This window comes from Macaca fascicularis, chromosome 7 (genome assembly GCF_037993035.2).
Source record: "Macaca fascicularis isolate 582-1 chromosome 7, T2T-MFA8v1.1".
In the NCBI taxonomy this organism is placed as follows: Eukaryota; Metazoa; Chordata; class Mammalia; order Primates; family Cercopithecidae; genus Macaca; species Macaca fascicularis.
The window spans coordinates 162467453-162488939 of NC_088381.1; the positions used below are offsets into that span (position 1 = coordinate 162467453).

At 44.2% G+C, this 21487-nt stretch overlaps 1 protein-coding gene and 1 long non-coding RNA gene across 3 annotated transcripts in view; one reads left to right on the forward strand and one right to left on the reverse strand.

Annotated features, from left to right (window-relative positions):
• Window positions 1-768: 768 nt before the first annotated feature.
• On the reverse strand, window positions 769-13174 carry SERPINA11 (serpin family A member 11). Of its 2 annotated transcripts, XM_005562116.5 has the most exons (5): window positions 13107-13174; window positions 8591-9236; window positions 6778-7051; window positions 3375-3522; window positions 769-1114 (listed from the first exon to the last, which is right to left on the reverse strand). In XM_005562116.5, exons 2-5 carry the CDS (start codon window positions 9231-9233, stop codon window positions 911-913), a joined length of 1269 nt encoding a protein of 422 aa, XP_005562173.2. In that variant the 5' UTR covers window positions 9234-9236; window positions 13107-13174; the 3' UTR covers window positions 769-910. The 2 variants fall into 2 exon arrangements, 1 of the variants encoding a protein (XP_005562173.2); XR_012416089.1 differs by lacking the exon at window positions 6778-7051.
• LOC135972045 (uncharacterized) overlaps window positions 13062-21487 on the forward strand; it is an 83402-nt gene continuing 74976 nt past the window's right edge. The window contains exon 1 of the long non-coding RNA XR_010588617.1: window positions 13062-13211. This is a non-coding gene — a long non-coding RNA (uncharacterized lncRNA). The remainder of the gene's footprint in view (window positions 13212-21487) is intronic.

Sequence of the window (21487 nt, forward strand, 5' to 3'; positions counted from 1 at the left end):
CTCCCTCCTAGATACTCACCACCTATATCCTACCCTCCGGTGTGTCTGGGCACGGAGTTCATTGTAGTGATGGGTATTATCATCCAAGTGGTACACACAGGCAGCTGGGCATCTCTTTCTGCTTCCCCACTAGTTTCAAATGAATGTCTCTTGGAGGGGCTCACATGGGGGAGTAGGACTTTCGATCTCTAATGGAGGCTCCATTGCAACTGAATATGGCCCCCAATTCACCCCACTGACCCTGCCCGATGTCCATCATCCCTCCCGGCCATGTTTGCTCTCCTGCTTTCTTTGGTCTTTGTGTTGCCCTGGGCTCTGATGCTCCATTCTTGCTGCTTGAACTCGACCTCCCTCCAGGTTGACCCGTGATTACGTCGGCCCATCCACACACCTGGTTTTCTACATGGGGTGTAGTTTGGAGCCCTGACGCAGGTCCAACCTCCTCTTGAGGGGATCTAGTCCCTGATGTCTGGGCGATGACATTTTAGGACAATCTCTCTTGTCTGTACAGCACATATTGGCCATTATGAAGGGAGAAACTTGCTTACTCCTGCTGATGCCCTCTGTGTTTTTCACTCTGACCCTTACCCAAAGGACGCGCAGCAAGTATCTACAATGGCGGCAGCAGCGGTGGACGTCTCCTGGGAGGCCATAACACGAGGGTTGTTCTCATTTTCAACTTTCTGAGCACAGTTAACACCAGATTTGGGACAATTGTGAGTGAATGGCTAGAAGCTGGCCCTCCCTTGTAAGCATTGCTCTTTAGTGTTCACAGAACCCAAGGTCAACTTTATTAGAATCTTGGCACACTGATTAACTGGTCCACATAGCAGCCCCAGGATGCAGGCTGGTGCTGCCCTATCTGTTTGGTCTAGGGCGAGATAAGATAACCCCTGGCCTCCCACCACAGTTACCCTGCAACTGGGTTGACAACTTTTCCCAGGAAGAGTAAGCTCTGGGTGGTCACCTCCCAAAGGAGCAAGAGGAAAGGCCTGTTGAAGTGGGCATGTGAGTCTGACATGGTGTTCAGAGATGGGGGCTGGGAGAGGAGGCCTGAAGCAGCCCCGGCCTCGGTCCCCTTCTCACTCATGTCCACCATCGCCTTGTGTGACACCTAGAGGACAAGAGGGGATGAAGACAGTATCAGTTCAGGGGCCTTCAAGTAGAAGACACTGCTCATCCCAAGGGTTTACACCGACATCACCCATCACTCTTTAATGGGGAGACAAAAGGACCTGAACTAGAGTGCTGCTAAGCAGGTACCAGGTTGCAAAACCCAAAAACAACTTTTAGGAGCATCTCTCCAGCCTCTGGGTGTACCTGTGGCACAGGCCTTATTGTCATTTTCTGCTACAAGCTCCGCATAATCTCTCTAAGTCTCGGTTTCTCATCTGTAAAATGGCTCACTCAGCTTAAGTCAATGATGTTCAGAAAGTGCTCAGCATGTCTGATGTGCCAAACCTTCTGCCAACCTCTGTGCCAAAAACTTCCCTTTTTTAAGCCTCATTTTCACACTACTTCCTAGGAAGAAAGGATTTTGAGGCTTTGAAAAAAGTGGATAAAACATTGGCCTTGATGATCCCTTTCAATTAACTAAAAAGCTATATTAAAAGATAGATCTAGCATTTAAGGTCAATGTGAAAAAAATTTTTTTTTTTCTTTAAAAAGCTAGGCTGGGTGCGGTGGCTCACGCCTGTAATCCCAGCACTTTGGGAGGCCGAGGTGGGTGGATCACCTGAGGTCAGGAGTTCGAGACAAGCCTGGCCAATATGGTGAAACCCCATCTCTACTAAAAATGCAAAAAACTAGCCAGGCATGGTTGCGGGCTGTAATCCCAGCTACTTGGGAGACTGAGGCAGGAGAATCGCTTGAACCTGGGAGATGGAGGTTGCAATCAGCTGAGATTGCACCATTGCACTCCAGCCTGGGCGACAAGAGTGAAACTCTTTCTCAGAAAAAGAAAAAAAAAAAGCTAAACTACTTCTTTTCCCTTTTTGTTAACTCTCCAACGTACACACACATACATGCACACACATGCAAATATGCACGCATACATATGCACACATGCACACGCATGCACACACATGTGTACGTGCACACAAGACCATGTCTCCTCAGCTGATCTTTCCCAAATAAAAGACAGAATAACTTCCTCATGAAGTTTCTAATGAAGACTCAAAAGGTAATGGACAAGTCTATCCTAAAACGAAGTGGACAGCTGAAGCTCAGGGAAAGGCCTTTGTGTCTTCTCTTCCATGACGAATGCATTGTTATTTCCAAATATGAACTCTCTCTTCCCTTTAGAGGGTTATCGGTCCTTGACAGTTCCACAAGACTGGCAGAGCCGCCTGCAGGGGGAGATGATCGGGACTGTGGGACTTGCTTCAGCTGATGGCACGTGAGTGGCCATGGCACAGGCTGTGTGGGGGACAAGTGTTTAGAGCCATGTACACATCTTCTTTTGCTTTCCTCCCCTTGTATGAAAATGGTTTGCCCCAAACAGGGGCTTCTTTAACCTACATCCTGGAAGGGAGATGCGTGCAGCAGCCCTGTGGCTGATGGTAGTGACCTGCTTCTGACAGGTAATACGACCAGGAAATAAGCATTTGTTGCAGTAAGGCACTGAGATTCTGGGATTGTTTTCTTACTGCAGCAAAGCTGACTGATGCACCTCTAGTTCATACCTCACTACCCTCTAGAGCTACAACAAAGGCAGGTAGAGTTTCACTGCTGCCCTGGAAGGAGGTATCAGGAATCAAAATAAAGCTATCCAACACCTGGGGAAATTCTGGCTGCATGGTTGACCCCAAATGACCATCAATTCTATTTAGAACCCTGTATTCTTGTCCTGAAGAATAGAAGGAAACTAAGGAAGGGGAGAGAGAGAAGGAGAAGCCCATGAAAAGAAGCCTTAAAGACTGTGGTATTGGCTGGGCGCGGTGGCTCAAGCCTGTAATCCCAGCACTTTGGGAGGCCGAGACGGGCAGATCACGAGGTCAGGAGATCAAGACCATCCTGGCTAACCCAGTGAAACCCTGTCTCTACTAATACATACAAAAAACTAGCCGTGCGTGGTGGCGGGCGCCTGTAGTCCCAACTACTCAGGAGGCTGAGGCAGGAGAATGGCGTGAACCCAGGAGGCGGAGCTTGCAGCGAGCTGAGATCTGGCCACTGCACTCCAGCCTGGGCGACAGAGTGAGACTCCATCTCAAAAAAACAAACAAAAAAAACACAAAAAAACAAAAAACTGTGGTATTAAATAGTCTGCATAAGACAAAGAACAGAGAACTTGACTTTTAAATGTCCCACATGCCAAAGGAGAAACCTCCTCCCTGCCCCCACCTGCCCACACACATCCATATTCACCACCTTACCCTGGAGATGGTTTTGTTGAGCTGCCCAGTGACTCCTGAGAAGTCAGCTTCTAAGTTAAGTATGTCAGTAAGACCAATTTGGGGAAGTATGTCTTCCAGGTTATACGTTCCAGAAATTGAAAACCTTGGCAAGTGCAAATCCAACAGACTGGAGAGAGAAACACACAGAGAAATGGTGCTCTTTTGTTATATGTGCCACTCTTGCTCTGTATGTTGGCAGCCTGAGCCATGGGGGAGAGAGGCATTTCCCAGCATGAGAGGCAACCAATCTTCCCATGACACTGTTCACTATGGCAGACCATTCCACTACCCATACCAATAGTTCCCTTCTCTTTGGACCTCCTGGAATATCTTGTGGCTGGATCTGAGAAGACTCCAGGCACAGCTACATGTCTTTGTCATCTTCATCACATTTATAGAGGGCTTTCTAGGTGTCAGATATTGGCTATGTTTTTTCAAGTCTGAACTGATGGAATCCACATCATGACCACATGAGGTAAATACTGTCAACATCTTCCCACTTCCATATCTGATACATCAGCAAGTTCTGTTGGCTCAGCTTCTGAACTAGGTCCTAAATCCACCTCCTGGCATACCCTAATACAAGCAGCCATCGTCTCTCACCTGTTTCCGCTTCAGGTTCCTCATGTTTGTTAAATGACATAGTGATGCCCCCTCCTTGGGGCTGTTGCGAGGATCTGATGGGAGATCATGTGTGTTGGGCATAGGGCACAAATGAACTCTCGCTCCTGTGTTTGGAGCATCTTTACCATCTGATTGCCATGTTTCCCTGGGTTAAATTCAGAAATTTCTTTAGATCCACAGCAAATCTGCCCTTTCTCTCCGGTGCTATTGTTCTTTGTAATTATGATTTGACAGCTACCCAGGCACCTGAAAGCATGACTAGTTCATGATCAACTTGAATACCTCTGCCTCAGAAAATTGAATTCAAGTTAGAGAATCATGGCTGGTTTGACTCCTGAGCAATATGAGGGTCTGGATGCCTAGTTGAAGTAGGAGGACATCTAGGGCTACTTGACAAGTTTCCCATAAGCAGCACGTGGGTGGGAAGCAAGCCCCAGGCCAGTGGGCTGGGGGGTGGAGTAGAGTCTAGTGGGGCAAGGGTCTGACAGAGAGCCCAAAACACAGTGGGTGTTCAACAACTGTGAATGAATACATACACGAATGGTGTGCCAGGAAGTGCAGTTCCCCTTGGCAAGCTAACCTGCCTCAGGTCTGAATGGAATGAAACTTGGCAGAGTCTGAAATTCTTATATCTAAAAGCCCATACAAATGGTTACTATGATATTGTAACTCTCTGGCACAAGGAATATCTGAGATTTAGAGGAGTAATTTGGGTCAGTTTTGCTTTTAGAATGTCAAAGTGGGAAGAAGTCAAACCAAACCCTCCCTGAGGGAAAATCTACTGGTCTAGAAGAGTCTATGGCAGTCCCTTCTCTGATGGGGGCAAGGAGAAGTCTCAACCCAAAGGAGCCAGGGACTATGGGGCTGAAATTAGCAACTGACTAGAGCCGTGGAGCTTCATAGACAACAGGAATAATCCCTTAAATCCTGGCCTCTCCCCTTGGCCTGTGCCTCCTATTTGGTGCTTTAATCTCTGCCCAAACACAGAACACATTCTCCATCCTTGGTACCTCAGTGTGAATGGGGTGCTGAGAGAAGCCACCTTTGGATATGTGGGGTGGCTGGTGCCTACCAGGTTGTGGTGGATTCAAGATCATCAAAAGGTGGCATCTATGCGCCCTCCCCTTGAATCTGGGTGGGCTCTGCACCACCCACCCATTGGCTCTGCCACCAATACAATGTGGCAGAAGTGCCACTGTGCTGATTTTCGGGCCTAGGCCTTACCAGAGTGGTAGCTTTCATTTCCTGCCTTTGAAATATTCTGTCTTGGAGACCCTAGCTGCCATATACCAGTATTAGCTATGCTGAGTTACTGAACCTGAGCTAGCCTCATGGAGACACTACCTGCAGAGAGAGATGCCTCCCAGCCTTAGTCTCCTCCAGTCAGCCCAGCACAGGCACCAGACACATAAGTGAAAAGAGTTCACTGGCTTCAGCTCCAGCTACCATCTACCCCAACACATGAAAACTGCTCAGCTGAGTCCAGTTAATCCATAGAACCAAGGAAGTGATTGTCTTAAGTCATTCAGTTTTGGGGTGGCTTGTTATGCAGCAAACAGTGAGTAGAACTCAGTACCAGATTTCATCTCAGAGTACCCCATAAAAGAAGATGCACCCCCAAGAAAGTACTAGCTGGTGAAAGGGATCTAGGGAAACTAGAAAAAGCTGAAGTTGTGATGAAACTACAAACCAAAAAGTGAGTGAGATGGGAAATAGTTTAGAGATCACATAAAACAGGAATTTTAATGTTTACAATGTTCTTGATATTTAATTTTCTAAACATGTTTCAATTAAAATAGAAGCACCCTTTAACAATATAATGATAATAATAATTTTTTATTAGAGATAGGATCTAGCTTTGTTGTGCAGACTGGAGTGCAGTGGCACAATCATAGCTCACTGTAACCTCGAATTCCTGGGCTCAGGTGATCCTTTTTCCTTGGCCTCCCGGGTAGTTGGGATTATAGGCATGCACCAACATGCCCAGCCTTATATATATATATCTCAACATCTTCCCACTTCCATATCTGATACATCAGTAAGTTCTGTTGGCTCAGCTTCTGAACTAGGTCCTAAATCCACCTCCTGGCATCCCCTAATAAAAGCAGCCATCGTCTCTCACTCATCTCCGCTTCAGGTTCCTCATGTTTGTTAAATGGCATAGTGATGCCGTTTATATATATATATATATATTTCATTTTGTATTGCAGCACGGTCTTGCTATATTGCCCAAGCTAGTCTCAAACTCCTGGCCTCAAGTAATCCTCCCACCTTGGCCTCCCAAAGCACTGGGATTATAGGTCTGAGCTGCTGCACCCAGCCATGATTATTTTTCACTGTCTTTGATCTGATTTTTTGGCTGCACTTAACCACCTTCTGGTAGTGAATTGTTAAGTGGGGGTGCTGTGGTGAGAGGAAAGCAAGAGGAAAGGAGATGGGGACCAGACAGACACCAGGAAAGTATAATAACAGTCAATGCCTGGTGAGCACTTCTTATGCTCCACATACCAGTCTGAGTTCTATGTTCTCTATGGGTAGAAACTCAATGAATCCACTGAGCAACACAATGAGGCAGGTATCATGTCCTGTTTTACAGTAAAGGCCCAAACAAGGTGAGAAAGTTGTCAAGATCACACAGTTAGTAAAGGACAAGATGGTGAGCCTAATCAAGATGTTGGGCTTTTGCAGCTGGAGTTGATCAAGACCTACTGGGGTTCTTGAGCAAGGTCAGCTAGCACCCTTCTGCTGTGACACTTACCTGGGCAGGAGCAATTGGCCCCATTTTCTCAGGGTCTCTGGCTGCAGAGCGGCCTCCACCTGCTTCATTTTTCCCGGGTCAGGGAGGACCAGAAGCGCCAGGGCATTTCCTCTGTATTCTATCTGGAGGACGGTGCAAGCTAACTCCTGGTCATAGAGGAATCTGTGCATTTCCTTTTGGTGCATCATGGGGACCTGGAGAGAGGTCCTGTCGTCCACAAAGAAACTTTCCTGCTTCTGGGTCTGGTAGCGACTGAAAGGGTGCTTCCACTTGGCTTAGGACACAAATCCCATAAGGCCATGAGAACTCTTTTCAAGAGATCACCTCTGGGTATATACACACACAAAACCACACTTCCTCTTGGCTATGCAAGTATATGGCAAAAAAGTGGAATGGATACAGAGCCAGGAGACCAGAATTTAGGCCTGAGTCAGGCCTCTAGGACAAGTCACCAGTGTTTGAGCCCTAACAGCCTATGATTTTGTTCCATTTCAGAGGAACTTAGCTTCTAAGAAGCTGAACAGTATTTTTCCATCTACTAAGCACCTTCCATGTGCTAGACATTATCTCTTTAAATTATCATAAAAATTAATAAGAAATAAGTATTATTATTCCTATATAAGGGATGATCAAACTGAGTCTTTGTGAATGTATTTAAACATACTGATTTGCAGAGCTGGGAGGACTGACTGTGCAGCTCAGGTTGCTTTTGCACACACTGAATTAATTCCTCTCAACCAAACTGCCTCTGGACAACAACCTTCTACAGAGATGCTCTAGAACTCCTTCCTTCACCCACCCACCCCAACTCCCTAATCTTCAAACTGAAAAAGGAAAAAGAATTCAATTAATAAAACGTCTTACATTAGGCAAAAGCCCATTAAGATGTAGTTAGAAATGCAGAATTTTGGGGTCATGGTTACATTCACATGTGTAGTATCTTCTCTCTTACTTCTTATAAATCTGTCCCCACAAACACCCCTTGCAAGCACTGGTCTTGATAACAAGAGAACTGGATCATCCTGTCCTACATACCCACACCCAATCAGTGACCAAGTATTGCTGATTCAGCCTCCAAAACCGCAACATTATTCAAGCCCACCATTCTACTTACTTTGGACCACTTTGAAAACCTCCCAACTTGTCTCTCCTTTCTCCCCCTTTCTCCCTTCCAAACCACTTTCCAAACTGTAGCCAGTCTGATCTTCCTAAAAATATGTAATTTTATCACTTCACACTTAAAACTCTTTGGCAATTCTAAGGTTCCCTGAATAAAGTTGGGAACCCTCAACGTGGCTCTGTTTCCCTCTACATTGCAACTCTTGGCTCCTTGCTATTATTCTGCTATTGTGTTTGATGTTCTATCCCAATTAAATTTGTTTCAGTTCTTTGAAAATGCAACGATATCTCTTTTCCCTGGACCTTTAGATATGCTGGGTTTTTGCAACCTGAACCCTCTTTGCCCCACCTCTGCCAAGCTTCTTCACCTGAATGGATAAAACTCACTGTCATGTCTTAGCTTGGGTGGCTGTTTTTCCAGGAAGCTTCTCAAGTCTGGATGGGTGTCTCTTTTGGGAACTCTGTGGGACCCAATGCCTACGCAAGGAGAACATCACCATCCCACTGAGTTATTTTGCTTGCGTCTGTACTTATTTCCAACCCACATGGACTGTGGCCACGCAAGGGTGGGAAAGCTCTATCTTATTCATAGATTTCCCCAAGTGGTTAGCAAAGAACCTGTTAGCTGGCTCTCTGCTGTAAGAGCATTTACTTGCAGAGGCAGTGGCAATAATTCTGTCTGAGCAAGCCTCACCTTTGAAGAAGATGTAATTGGCAAGAACCATGAGCGTGTCCTGGCTGAACTCTGGGAGGCAGTCCACGACTTGCCCGTATGTTTGCCTTCTCACATAGTCATTAATCTGCCTCCCAGTTGTAACAGAATCTGTGAAGTTGGCAGAAAAGGCAAAAGCTCCATAAAGCTCCTTGATGCTGTCCAAATAGTGCTGCCGAGGCTTTAGTCGCTTGTCTAGGAACAGGGAGTTTCCTACTTTTAGTTCGAGTTTGGGGCTGGGCAGGGCAAGGGTGTGGAGGAGGCTCCGGAAGCCCTGGTGGATGTTGGCTTCTGGGGTTTCTGTGAGGTTGAATCCTAGGCCCTCCAGGATCAGAGCTGAGGTGTCAGCTTGGGCCCCAAGAGAGAGTAGGGCCAGGGTGGTGGAGATGCTCACCGGCGAGAAGAAGATGTTTCCAGGGTCGTCTGCTGCCAGCTCTTTGTACAAACGCAAAGCAAACTTGGTAATGGTGGGTGTGATTCTGCGGTAGGCGGGGGCTGGCTCTGAGAGCTGATGCCCAGGGGGTTGAGGCCCCTGCAGACTTTTATCTCCATGGGCAGGAAGGGATTGACAGTGGACAGAGGCCAGGATCCCTGTTCCCAGTAGCCAAAGCCAAGCTGGCCCCATTCTCTGAAAACAAGAGGATGAACATGTCACTTTTCTCCATAAATAATGTCACAATTCTCTATTGCTCATATCACAAATCTCACCTTCACAATGTGCCCACAGGGCTGCCATGAGGGGCACTAAAGAAGATAAGGCGGTGGACAATTAGGATTCTGGACACTTTCTTCTAAGGCTTCAGTGAAGGTAGCAACCCTTTATCTGTTTACACATAGGTTTCTAAGATTTTGTTGAGTAAAAGTCTCTGGGCTATAAAACAACAATAACAACAACAACGGCAACTCCTGGCCAGGCATGGTGGCTCACACCATGTAATCTCAGCAGTTTGGGAGGATCGCTTGAGCCCAGGAGTTTAAGACCAGGCAGGGAAACATATGGAGACCCCCCTCTACAAAAAGTTTTTAAAAATTAGCTGGGTGTGGTGGAATGTGCCTGCAGTCCCAGTTACTCTGGAAGCTGAGGTGGGAGAATCACTTGGGCCCAGAGGGTGGAGGCTACAGTGAGCTGTGATTGCACCACTGCACTCCAGCCTGGATAACAGAGTGAGAATCTGTTTTAAAAACAACCACCACCACCACAGCAAAACAACTTCCATAGTCTAGCCTCCCTCCCTCTTTTCCTTCCTTCCTTCCTTTCTTCTTTCCTTCCTTCCTTCCTTCCTCCCTCCCTCCCTCCCTCCCTCCCTCCCTCCCTCCCTCCCTCCCTCCCTCCCTCCCTTCCTTCCTTCCTTCCTTCCTTCCTTCCTTCCTTCCTTCCTTCCTTCCTTCTCTTTTCTTTCTTCTTTCCAGTCATTCTTTCAATCATCCATTAACTTTCAAGCATCTGCCTGGTCCAAGAAGTGCACTAGGTCCTCATTACTTAGTGGGAGAAAGAAGTAAACAAAATTTCAGATTTCCTAGAGTTTAGGGTTTAACTGACACTAGCTTAGGTGGCACTCAATAGCTAAATACGCAAATATATATGTGATGACAAATTGAGAAGAACATGCTTGGAGCAAATGTCCTGGCCACGCTGCCAGTGATGTTAGGCCTCCCTCACATCCAGTATGGCTATTGACTATGATCCTGCCCATTGGAAAGGAAAGGATGATGTGCAAAGCCTTGGTCAGACCTCAAGAGAAAGAAGAGTGCCCTCCCCCTTTCCAGTCGTTCATTAGCTGGAGTGGGGATGTGAGGATCAACCATCTGGATGTGTGGATGAGGACAGCCCAGGAGTGGGTAGCAAAGTAGCAGGATTGATGGAGCCTAGAGGAATGACGAGAGACAGGAACTCTGTCTCCATGTCTCCGTCCAGCCTCTAATATCTGGGATGCCTCTTGTCACATGCAGAGGCTGAAACCTCTATTTTTTTTTATTGCTGCAGGGCTGTGGGGATGATATCTGTTATGGGCTGAATTTTTTCTGCCCGAAATTCATATGCTGAAGTCTAGACACCTAGTATCTCCAGATATGATCTTGTTTGGAAATAGGGTCATTGGAGATGTAACCGGTTAAGATGAGGTCATTCGAGCAGGCTCCTAATCCAATAGGACTGATGTCCTTACAAGAAGGAGAAATTTGGACACAGACAGCACACAGGGAGAATGCCGTGTGAAGATGAAGGCAGAGAGCAGGGTGGTGCTTCTACAAGCCAAGGAACGTGAAAGATGGCCAGCAAACTGGGAGAGAGGCAAAGCTAGGAAAGGGGCCTGGAGCAGATTCTCCTTCACAGCCTCAGAAGGTACCAACCCTGCCAACCCCCTGATCTTGGACCTCCAGAACTGTGAGCCAAAAATGTCTGTTGTTTAAGCTGCCCGGCATGTAGTATTTATTAAGAGAGCCGTTGCAAACTCATGTGATATCTCTTGTGCTTTAAGTTATAAAATGTGCCAGAAGAGCCTTTAGTCCAATTCCAGGGGATCAAAGTGGTACAGGAGCAGGAAGACCCCTTGTTTTAGGGCCGGGAATGCAGCCTGAGCTGGAGGGAAACTGCAGTGCAAACAGTGTTGTCTCTGCTCACCCTGCCCCATGTTCCATGCTCTCCTTTCCCTTTCAGTCCTATCCCCCCACCCACCCTACACACATCCTCAGGTTCTTGCAGAAGACTCATGACCACATTGCTACTGGGACGCTCCCAAACCTTGATGTCCTCAGTAAGGAAGGCAGCCTTCTCTTCTCCCTTCAAATCCAACTCTTCCACTTCTCCATTCATTGCACAGCAGCTGTGCACTGCTGACCACCTCTATCACTCCTCATTAGTTTGTCCTGATAACATTTGTGCCTTAACTGGCACTTTAATATTCTTTTTTGCCCAAACCAATGACTTCTGGATCAACTGCAAATGCTGTGACAGTGCAAGAGAGGTTATATTTTTGCAAATGGTTTGTAGCCCCTGGTGCCCTGAATAGTCTGCCAAACCACAAAGGCCAGCTGTCAGGAGGGACAAATGTTGTCTCATTATCTGCTATGTTGAAATGCATTTGCTGGTCAAAGTCCTGTGGGAACGTCCCCAAGGCTATGTCCTCCCTTCCTGCAGCACAGTGTGGGTTCACTTAATGACAGCTTCCATACACTTCAGTTTTCTTTTGATTGAAAATTTGGAAGATGCAAATCAATTTAAAAATTGTTCTACCCCTGGGTAAAATAAAGCGACTCTGATGAAACTATTTCTGGTTTATTATTTTTATCCCATTGAACTCAGCACCATTTTCTACCCCACTGCACCCCAAGGACCCCCTGACTTGCAAAGGATCTATTTCCCAAAGGGGATTGAATTGTAAATGAAGGGGCCTTGGAATCAAGGCTGTGCAGTAACTCACTGCCTGATACCGTACAAAAGCAGCTCTCTGAAACTCAGTGTCTCCCTTTGCAAAATGCAAATGATATTGCCACCTCCTGGCTGTGGGGCCATTTCGAGATTATATGACAGTCAATGTACAAAGCTCTAGGCATGCCGAAAGTACTCAATAGCAGTTTTTTTCCCTTTCTATCAAGCCTGGGGGTAATGAGGCCCAGTTCATTTCTTAATTCCTCTTCCAGAAAGATACCAGAGGAAAATTAAGAACTATATTCAAAAAGTATAGTATTCTCACTTATTAAGGGTTTATGAAGTGATAGAATATTACATGCAATGTAACACTGGCTCCTGACAAAGGCATGGGGAGGGGTGTGTGTAAAGGAGGTAGGGGTGACATTTTGGATCAGCTTAATGCCTGGTGGAGGAGTGCTGCTGGAGTTTAGCTGGGGAACAGCCGGGCTCCCGAAAGCTCTTGAAACACTCAGAAGAGTCACATTCAATGAAGAGTGGTCCTGCCCAGGTACTGGTAGTGCCCTTGTTGAGAAACACTGGCTTTGTCTTATTTAATTTAATCCTTATGAGAACCTCAAAGCACAGGGATTATCAGCCCTACTCTACACAGGGGGCAACAGATGCAGTATTAGGACAAGCCACCTGGTGAGAGCAGGAGCAAGGCGCAGACTCCAGACCAGAGCTCCTAAGCACCCTTTTCAGAGGACGGCTTCTAGTAAATTTGCTACAGCATCATTGCCATCGTGCTTTAGGTTGTATTGTTTCATTTGCTTGCCTAACTGCCAGGAATATTCGGGGTTCTTCTCTCAAAATTCTTGAGGGCCAAGTGTTCCATAAAAGGCGGTTGAAAACCTGAAGTCCCTCCTTTAAGACTCAGAGGGAGTACATGGTTGCATTCCTTCTTCAGGGACTTACTTCTCCTATCCTTACCACCAAAGCCAGGAACACACACACACACACACACACACACACACACACACACACACACACAGAGAGAGAGAGAGAGAGATAGAGAGAGAGAGAGAGAGAGAAAGGGAGTGAGGCAGTTGCTGCCCCTGCCCTCATTTTGGGCACAGGCAAAGTACTCACAGAGCGAAGGCACTGAGTGGGGGCCCGGGTCTTCAGCAGTGCATCACCTCTACCCACAGGAAAATGGTGTTTGAGGATCGCAGCAACCTGGTCAATATTTGTCAGGTCAGTTCTGGGAACTGGTATGAAGATAATGCACAGCAAACAGGAAGGGTTCTTTTTTTTCCAAAATATCTGCCCTGACTGCCTGTCCCACAAACAAATGGTGGATTGTGACTTAAGCCCAGGCTCAATTTGAGAATATTCTGATGCCGGCAGCAGGCGGTGGTGTGGTTGCGGCTGGTGCCTGTGTCCGTGGTTGTGTGATCCAGGCTCTATTCTTTTTTTCCCAACTTTTTTATTTCCATAGGTTTTGGGGGAATAGGTGGTATTTGGTTACATGAGTAAGTTCTTTAGTGGGTATTTGTGAGATTTTGACGCACCCATCACCCAAGCAATACACACTGAACCCAGTATGTAGTCTTTTATCCCTTACCCCCTTCCCACCCCTTTCTCCTGAGTCCCTGAAGTCCATTGTATCATTCTTGTGTCTTCTGATCCTCGTAGCTTAGCTCCACTTATGAGTGAGAACATACAATGTTTGGTTTTCCATTCCTGAGTTACTTCACTTAGAATAATAGTCTCAAGTTCCACCCAGGCTGCTGTGAATGCCATTAATTCATTCCTTTTTATGGCTGAGTAGTATTCCATCATATATATACACATCACAGGTTTTTTATCCACTTGTTGATTGATGGGTATTTGGGTTGGTTCCAAAATCTTGCAATTGCAAATTGTGCTGCTATAAATGTGTATGCAAGTATCTTTTTCGTAAAATGACTTCTTTTCCTCTGGGTAGATACCCAGTACTGCGATCGCTGGATGAAATGGTAGTTCTACTTTTAGTTATTTAAGGAATCTCCACACTGTTTTCCATAGGGGTTGTTCCAGTTTACATTCCCACCAGCAGTGCAGAAATGTTCCCTTTTCACCACATCCGCGCCAACGTCTATTATTTTTTGATTATGGCCATTCTTGCAGGAGTAAGGTGATATCACGTGGTGGTTTTGATTTGCATTTCCCTGATCATTAGCGATGTTGAACGCTTTTTCATATGTTTGTTGGCCATTTGTATATCTTCTTTTGAGAATTGTCTATTCATATCCTTAGCCCACTTTTTGATGGGATTGTTTGTTTTTTCTTGCTAATTTGTTATAATTCTTTGTAGATTCTGGATATTAGTCCTTTGGTAGATGTATAGATTGTGAAGATTTTCTCCCATTATGTGAGTTATCTAATTACTCTGCTGACTGTTCCCTTTGCTGTGCCAAAGCTCTTTAGTTTAATTAAGTCCCACCTGTTTACCTTTGTTTTTATTCCATTTGCTTTTGGGTTCTTGGTCATGAAATCCTTGTTTAAGCCAATGTCTAGGTGAGGTTTTCCAGTGTTATCTTCTAGAATTTTTATAGTTTCAGGTCTTAGATTTAAGTCCACGATCCATCTTGAGTTGGTTTTTGTATAAGGTGAGCGATGAGAATCCAGTTTCATTCTCCTACATGTGGCTTGCCAATTGTCTCAGCACCGTTTGTTGAATGGGGTGTCTTTTCCTCACTTTATGTTTTTGTTTGCTTTGTCTACAATCACTTGGCTGTAAATATATGGGTTTATTTCTGGGTTCTCTCTTCTGTTCCATTGGTCTATGTGTCTATTTTTATACCAGTACCATGCTGTTTTGGTGACTATGGCCTTACAGTATAGTGTGAAGTTAGGTAATGTGAAGCCTCATTTTAGTCTGACTTTGGCTATGCAGGTTCTTTTTTGGATCCATAGGAATTTTAGTAATTTTTTCCAGTTCTGTGAAGAATGATGGTGGGATTTTGATGGGAATTGGTTCTGAATTTGTAGAATGCTTTTTGTGATATGGTCATTTTCACAATATTGATTCTGCCCATCTATGAGCATGAGATGTGTTTCTATTTATTTGTGTCATCTATGAGTTTTCAGCAGTATTTTGTCATTTTCTTTGTAGAGATCTTTAACCTCCTTGGTTAGGTATATTCCTAAGTATTTTATTTTTTTGCAGCTGTTGTAAAAGAGGTTGAGTTCTTCATTTGATCCCCAGCTTGGTCACTGTTGGTGTATAGCAGAATTATTGATTTGTGTACATTAATTTTATATCCTGAAACTTTGCTGAATTAATTTATCAGTTCTAGGAGAGTTTTGGAGGAGTCTTTAGGGTTTTCTAGGTATACGATCATATCATCAACAAACAGTGACAGTTTGACTTCCTCTTTACTGATTTGGATACCCTTTATTTCTTTCTCTTGTCTGATGGCTCCTTTGAGGACTTCTAGTACTATATTGAATAGAGGTGGTGAGTGTGGGCATCCTTGTCTTGTTCCAGTTCTCAGAGGGAATGCTTTCAACTTTTACCCATTCAGTATTATGTTAGCTGTGGGTTTGTCATAGATGGTTTTATTACATCAAGGTGTGTCCCTTATATGCCAATTTTGCTGAGGGTGTTAATCATAAAGCGATGCTGGATTTTGTCAAATGCTTTTTCTGCATTTATTGAGATGATCATGTGATTTTTGTTTTGAATTCTGTTTATGTGGTGTATTACATTTATTGACAACCATCCCTGCATCCCTGGTGTGAAGCCCACTTGATCATGGTGGATTATTTTTTTTTAATATGTTGTTGGATTCAGTCAGCTGGCATTTTGTTAAGGATTTTTGCATCTATATTCACCAGGGATATTGGTCTGTAGTTTTGTTGTTGTTGTTGTTGTTATGTCCTTTCCTGGTTTTGGTATTAGGGTGATACTGGCTTAATAGAATGATTTAGTGAGGATTACCTCTTTCTCTATCTTGTTGAATAGTGTCAATAGGATTTTTATCAATTCTTCATTAAATGTCTGGTAGAATTCAGCTGTGAATCCATCTGGTTCTGGACGTTTTTTTGTTGGTAATTTTAAAAATTACCATTTCAATCTCACTGCTTGTTATTAGTCTGTTCAGGGTATCTAATCCTTCCTGATTTAAGCTAGGATTGGATCTTTTCAGGAATTTATCCATCTCCTCCAGGTTTTCTAGTTTATGCACATAAAGGTGTTAATAGTAGCCTTGAATGATCTTTTGTATTTCTGTGGTGTCAGTTGTAATATCTTTCATTTCATTTCTAATTGAGCTTATTTGGATTTTCTCTTTTCTTGGTTAATCTTGCTAATGGTCTATTATTTTTATTTATTTTTCTAAGAACCAGCTTTTTTGTTTCATTTATCTTTTGTATGTTGTTGTTGTTGTTTCAATTTCATTCAGTTCTGCTCCGATCTTGGTTATTTCCTTTTTTCTGCTGGGTTTTGGCTTGGTTTGTGACCTTAGATTATTTATGCTCTTTCAGACTTTTTGATGTAGGCATTTAGGGCTGTGAACTTTTATCTTAGCACTGCCTTTGCTGTATCCCAGAGGTTTTGATAGGGTGTGTTAGTGTTATAGTTCAGTTCAAAGAACATTTAAATTTCCGTCTTGATTTCATTGTTGATCCAGTGATCCTTCAGGAGCAGGTCATTTCATTTTCATGTATTTGCATGATTTTGAAGGTTCCTTTTAGAGTTGATTTCCAGTTTTACTCCACTGCCGTTTGAGAGAGTACTTGATATAATTTCAATTTTCTTAAATGTATTGAGACTTGTTTTGTGGCCTATCATATGGTTTATCTTGGAGAATATTCCATGTGCTGATGAATAGAATGTATATTCTGTGGTTATTGGGTAGAATGTTCTGTAAATATCCATTAAGTCCATTTGTTCCAGGATATATTTTAAATCCATTGTTTCTTGGTTGACTTTCTGTCTTGATGACCTGTGTAGTGCTGTCAGTGGAATATTGAAGTCCCTCACTATTATTGTGTTGCTGTCTACCTCATTTCTGAGATCTAGTAGTAATTGTTTTATAAATTTGGGAGCTCCAGTGTTGGGTGTATATATATTTAGGACTGTAACATTTTCCTGTTGGACAAGGCCTTTTATCATTATATAATGTCCCTCTTTATCTTTTTTAACTGCTGTTGCTTTAAAGTTTGTTTTGTCTAGTATAAGTATAGCCACTTCTGTTTGCTTTTAGTGTCTATTTGTATAGAATGTCTGTTTCCATCCCTTTACCTTACATTTATGTGAGTCCTTGTGTGTTAGGTGAGTCTCTTGAAGGCAGCAGATTCTTGGTTGGTGAATTCTTATCCATTTTGCTATTCCATATCTTTTAAGTGGAGCATTTAGGCCATTTCCATTCACCATTAGTATTGACATGTGAGATAGTATTGCATTCATCGTGCTATTTGTTGCCTGTATACCTTGTTGTTTTTTTTTCTTGTATGGGTCCTGTGGGATTTATGCTTTAAAGAGTGTCTGTTTTTATGTGTTTCCAGAATTTGTTTCAAGATTTGGAGCTCCTTTTAGCAGTTCATGTAGTGCTGGATTGGTAGTGGTGAATTCTCTCAGCATTTGTTTGTCTGAAAAAGACTATCTTTCCTTCATTTATGAAGCTTAGTTTTGCTAGATACAAAATTCTTGGCTGATAATTGTTTTGTTTAAGGAGGTTGAAGACAGAGCCCCAATTCCTTCTAGTCTGTAGGGTTTCTGCTGAGAAATCTGCTGTTAATCTGATAGGTTTTCCTGTATACGTTACCTGGTGCTTTTGCTTCACAGCTCTTAAGATTTTTTCCTACATCTTGGCTTTAGATAGCCTGATGGCAATGTGTCTAGGTGATGATGATCTTTTTGTGATGAATTTCCTGGGTGTTCTCTGAGCATCTTGTATTTGGATGTCTAGGTTGCTAGCAAGGCCAGGGAAGTTTTCCACAATTATTCCCCTAAATATGTTTTCCAAACTTTTAGATTTCTCTTCTTCCTCAGGAATTCCAATTATTCTGAGGTTTTGTCACTTAACATAATCTCAAACTTCTTGGAGGCTTTGTTTATTTTTTCTTATTCTTTTTTCTTTGTCTTTGTTGGATTGGGTTCATTTGAAAACTGTCTTTGAGCTCTGAAGTTCTTTCTTCTGCTTCTTTGATTCTATTCCTGAAACTTTCCAGAACATTTTGCATTTCTCTCAGTGCTCTCCTTTATTTCCTAAAGAGTTGATTGTTTTTTATTTATGCTATTCCTTTACTGAAGATTTCTCCCCTCATTTCTTATGTATTTTTAAAATTTCCTTAAATTGGACTTTATCTTTCTCTGGTGGCTCCTTGATTAGCTTAATAACTGACCTTCTGCATTTTTTTTTCAGGTAAATCAGGGATTTTTTTGTTTGGTGGTGAGCTAGTGTGATTTTTCTGAGGGTGTTAACAGCCTTTTTTGGCATGTTACCAGCATTGTTTTCCTGGTTCCTTCTCATTTGAATAGTCTATGTCAGAGGGAAGATCTAGGGCTCAAGGCTGCTGTTCAGATTCTTTTATCCCATAGAGTGCTCCCTTGATGTAGTACTCTCCCCCTTTTCCTAGGGATGTGGCTTCCTGAGAGCCAAGCTGTGGTGATTGTTATCAGGATCTAGTCACCCAGCCGGTCTACCAGGCTCTGGGCTGGTACTGGGGATTTTCTGCATAGAGTCCTGTGATGTGAGCCATCTGCAAGTCTCTCAGCCATGGATACCAGCACCTGCTCTGGTGGAGATGGCAGAGGGGTGAAATTGATTCTGTGAGGCTCCTTAGTTTTTGTTGTTTAATGCACTATTTTTGTGCTGGTTGGCCTCCTGCCAGAAGGTGACACTTTTGAGAGAGCATCAGCCTGGAGAACCAGGCTGTGGGTAGACCCTAGAACTCCCAAAAGTATATGCCGTTTGTCTTCAGCTACCAGAGCGGGTAGGGAAGGACCATCAGAAGAGGGGGGCAGGGCTGTGTGTGTCTGAGCTCAAACGCTCCTTGGGTACGGCTTGCTGTGGCTGCTGTGGGGAATGGGGTGTGGTTCCCAGGTCAATGGAGTTGTTCCCAGGAGAATTATGACTGCCTCTGCTGTGTCATGCAGGTTGTCAGGGAAGTAGGGGAAAGCCGGCAGTTACAGGCCTCACCCAGCTCCCACGCAACCCAAAAGACCAGTCTCACTCCTACCATGTCCCCCCAAACAGTACCAAGTTTATTTACAGGCAGTGGGCAGGAAGGGCTTAGAACTTGCCCCGGGCTACCAGCCTCCCACCTGTGAGAACAAGTAGGGCTTTCACACCTCTCGGCCTGTGGAGTCTGCACACCGGATTCATGCCCTCCTTTGAGTTCTGGCCAGGAGACTTCCTGTTCAGTTGGAATTGTTACAAAGTTCAACTGGGGGTTTCCTTCTCCCTGTGGTCTTTTCCCAGTATCTCTGACAGCCCTCCCCAAGAACACCCATGAGACAAGTCTGAAATAGTTTTCCAAGGGTGGAAAATCCACAGGGCTTTACATGCTGCTTCCTCTATGCCTATATTTTGCTTGGCTCTCTAAATTGACTCAGCTCCAGGTAAGGTCAGATCCTTCTCCCGTGATCTAGACCTTCTGGTGCCCCAGTGAGGGTGTGTGTTCAGTGGCAGACAATCCCCCTTTCCCACTTTCACAGCTTGGACACTCACAATATTTGGACTGTCTCTTGGGTCCTGCAGAAGCAACCTGCTTCCTTCAGAGGGTCTGTGGGTTCTTTTGGCTTTCCTGGTTTATTCCCGCATTAGTTCTGGAACAAAGGTTCAAGATACCAGTCTTGAACCTTTGAAATTTTTTCCAAAGGTCCACACAGTGCTCTGTCCAAGTGGGAGCTGCAACCTAGTCTTGCCTTCTCTCTGCCATTTTTCCCCCTCTTTTTTTTTTTTTTTAGGCTGTGTTCTTTATTGGTCACCCTCACCGCAAGAATGTGAGAGAGGCACAGTCATCTGTACTTTGTAGATGGGAAACTGAGGCTCTGTGAGGTTAAGTCACTTGCTTACCAAGTGGACGGATGGGGCCACACTCAGAACTTGGATCCCATCCCCCAGTCCAAGCCTTCACCGCCACACCAAACCATTCCAGTATTTTGTTGATACTGCAAATAAAATATAATCTGTATATGAATACAAAGATTGGAAGGGGCTGGGTGGGTGGCTCATGCCTGTAATCCCAGCACTTTGGGATGCCAAGGCAGGTGGATCACTTGAGGCCAGGAGTTTGAGACCAGCCTGGACAACATGTTGAAACCCCGTCTCTACTAAAAATACAAAAATTAGTCGGACAGGGTGGCGGGTGCCTGTAATTTCAGCTACTTGGGATGCTAAGGCTGGATAGTCCCTTGAACCTGGGAAGCAGAAGAGGTTGCAGTGAGCCGAGATTGTGCCACTGCACTCCAGCTTGAGTGATGGGAAAAAAAAATTGGAAGGAAATTTCACAAACAGAGAAAAATCTTTCTTCTTGTTACTTGAAGAAACCTGTGAAGCAGAATCATTGGCTCATGATCACCCATGACTCCCAAGTAAGAAGAGCAAGCTTAGAATTAAATGAGTATTTATTTATGAGAGAATCTCTTTATGATAAAATCGAGGTGACTTTTAAGTTCTTCTTTGTAGATTTTCATATTCTCCAAATTTCCTACAAAGAGCGTGCATCTTATTCATAATTAAAAACAATAAAACATTGTTGTTGAAAAGTAGCATTATTTAATAGTACAAGTAAAGCTCATCCTAAAATAAGTGATTGAGGTTGGCACAGTGGCTCCAATCAAGGCACTTGTAAAACATAAAGTCTCCCAGGAGGTTGAACCTGATTCTCTAAATGGGGTGGAGGTGCGGGTGCCTATGGGTCTGCATTTGCCACTCCTACCTTGAGTGAAACTTTCATAAGATGCTGTAATACTCATGCTTGATATTCTGTGACTGATGATTTTGCGTCTTGAAATGATGGCCCAAACTAATGGCCACAGTTGATTATGTTCATGCCCTCTTTGTGTTTTCATGGGCATGTAAGAACCATTTTACAAATCCTCCAACCACAAGCCCCAACCTCTATACTTCACTTCCTGCCCAATAGGGATGTCCCACCTAACCACTCCCCATACTTCAGTACTAAAGTCTCTGGCCAAGTGTTCCTCTCGCTCTTGTGTCTCTGGACTAGCCCCAGTGCTTCCCCGTGTGGCCCTGTGTGGTGGGGCAGGACCCCTCCTCTTGGGTGTTCAAGTAATAAACTCTTCTTTCAAAGGCAGGTGTCTCTGTCTGTCACCTTACCATACACAATGGAAATGATTTCAAAACAAAATGTGAGGTACATTTAAAAACAAATGCAAAGGATTGGCATTTCAAAAAACAGAGCTGGGACCTCAGCAAGTTGACAGAAAATGCCCCATGGCTGTTCTTATATCTGCTTGCCAATGCAAGTCTGAGTGGGCACCAGGATGCCACCTAAGCTTGCTTTCACTGTAA

Excerpts from the sequence above, each read along its gene's own strand:
- SERPINA11 (XM_005562116.5), bottom strand. The coding sequence starts at position 9,233 with ATGGGGCCAGCTTGGCTTTGGCTACTGGGAACAGGGATCCTGGCCTCT. Across the intron at positions 3,523-6,777 it reads GGCCAATTGCTCCTGCCCAG|TCTGTTGGATTTGCACTTGC; the intron begins GTAAGTGTCACA and ends TTCTCTCTCCAG. Across the intron at positions 1,115-3,374 it reads TCAACAAAACCATCTCCAGG|GTGTCACACAAGGCGATGGT; the intron begins GTAAGGTGGTGA and ends CTTGTCCTCTAG.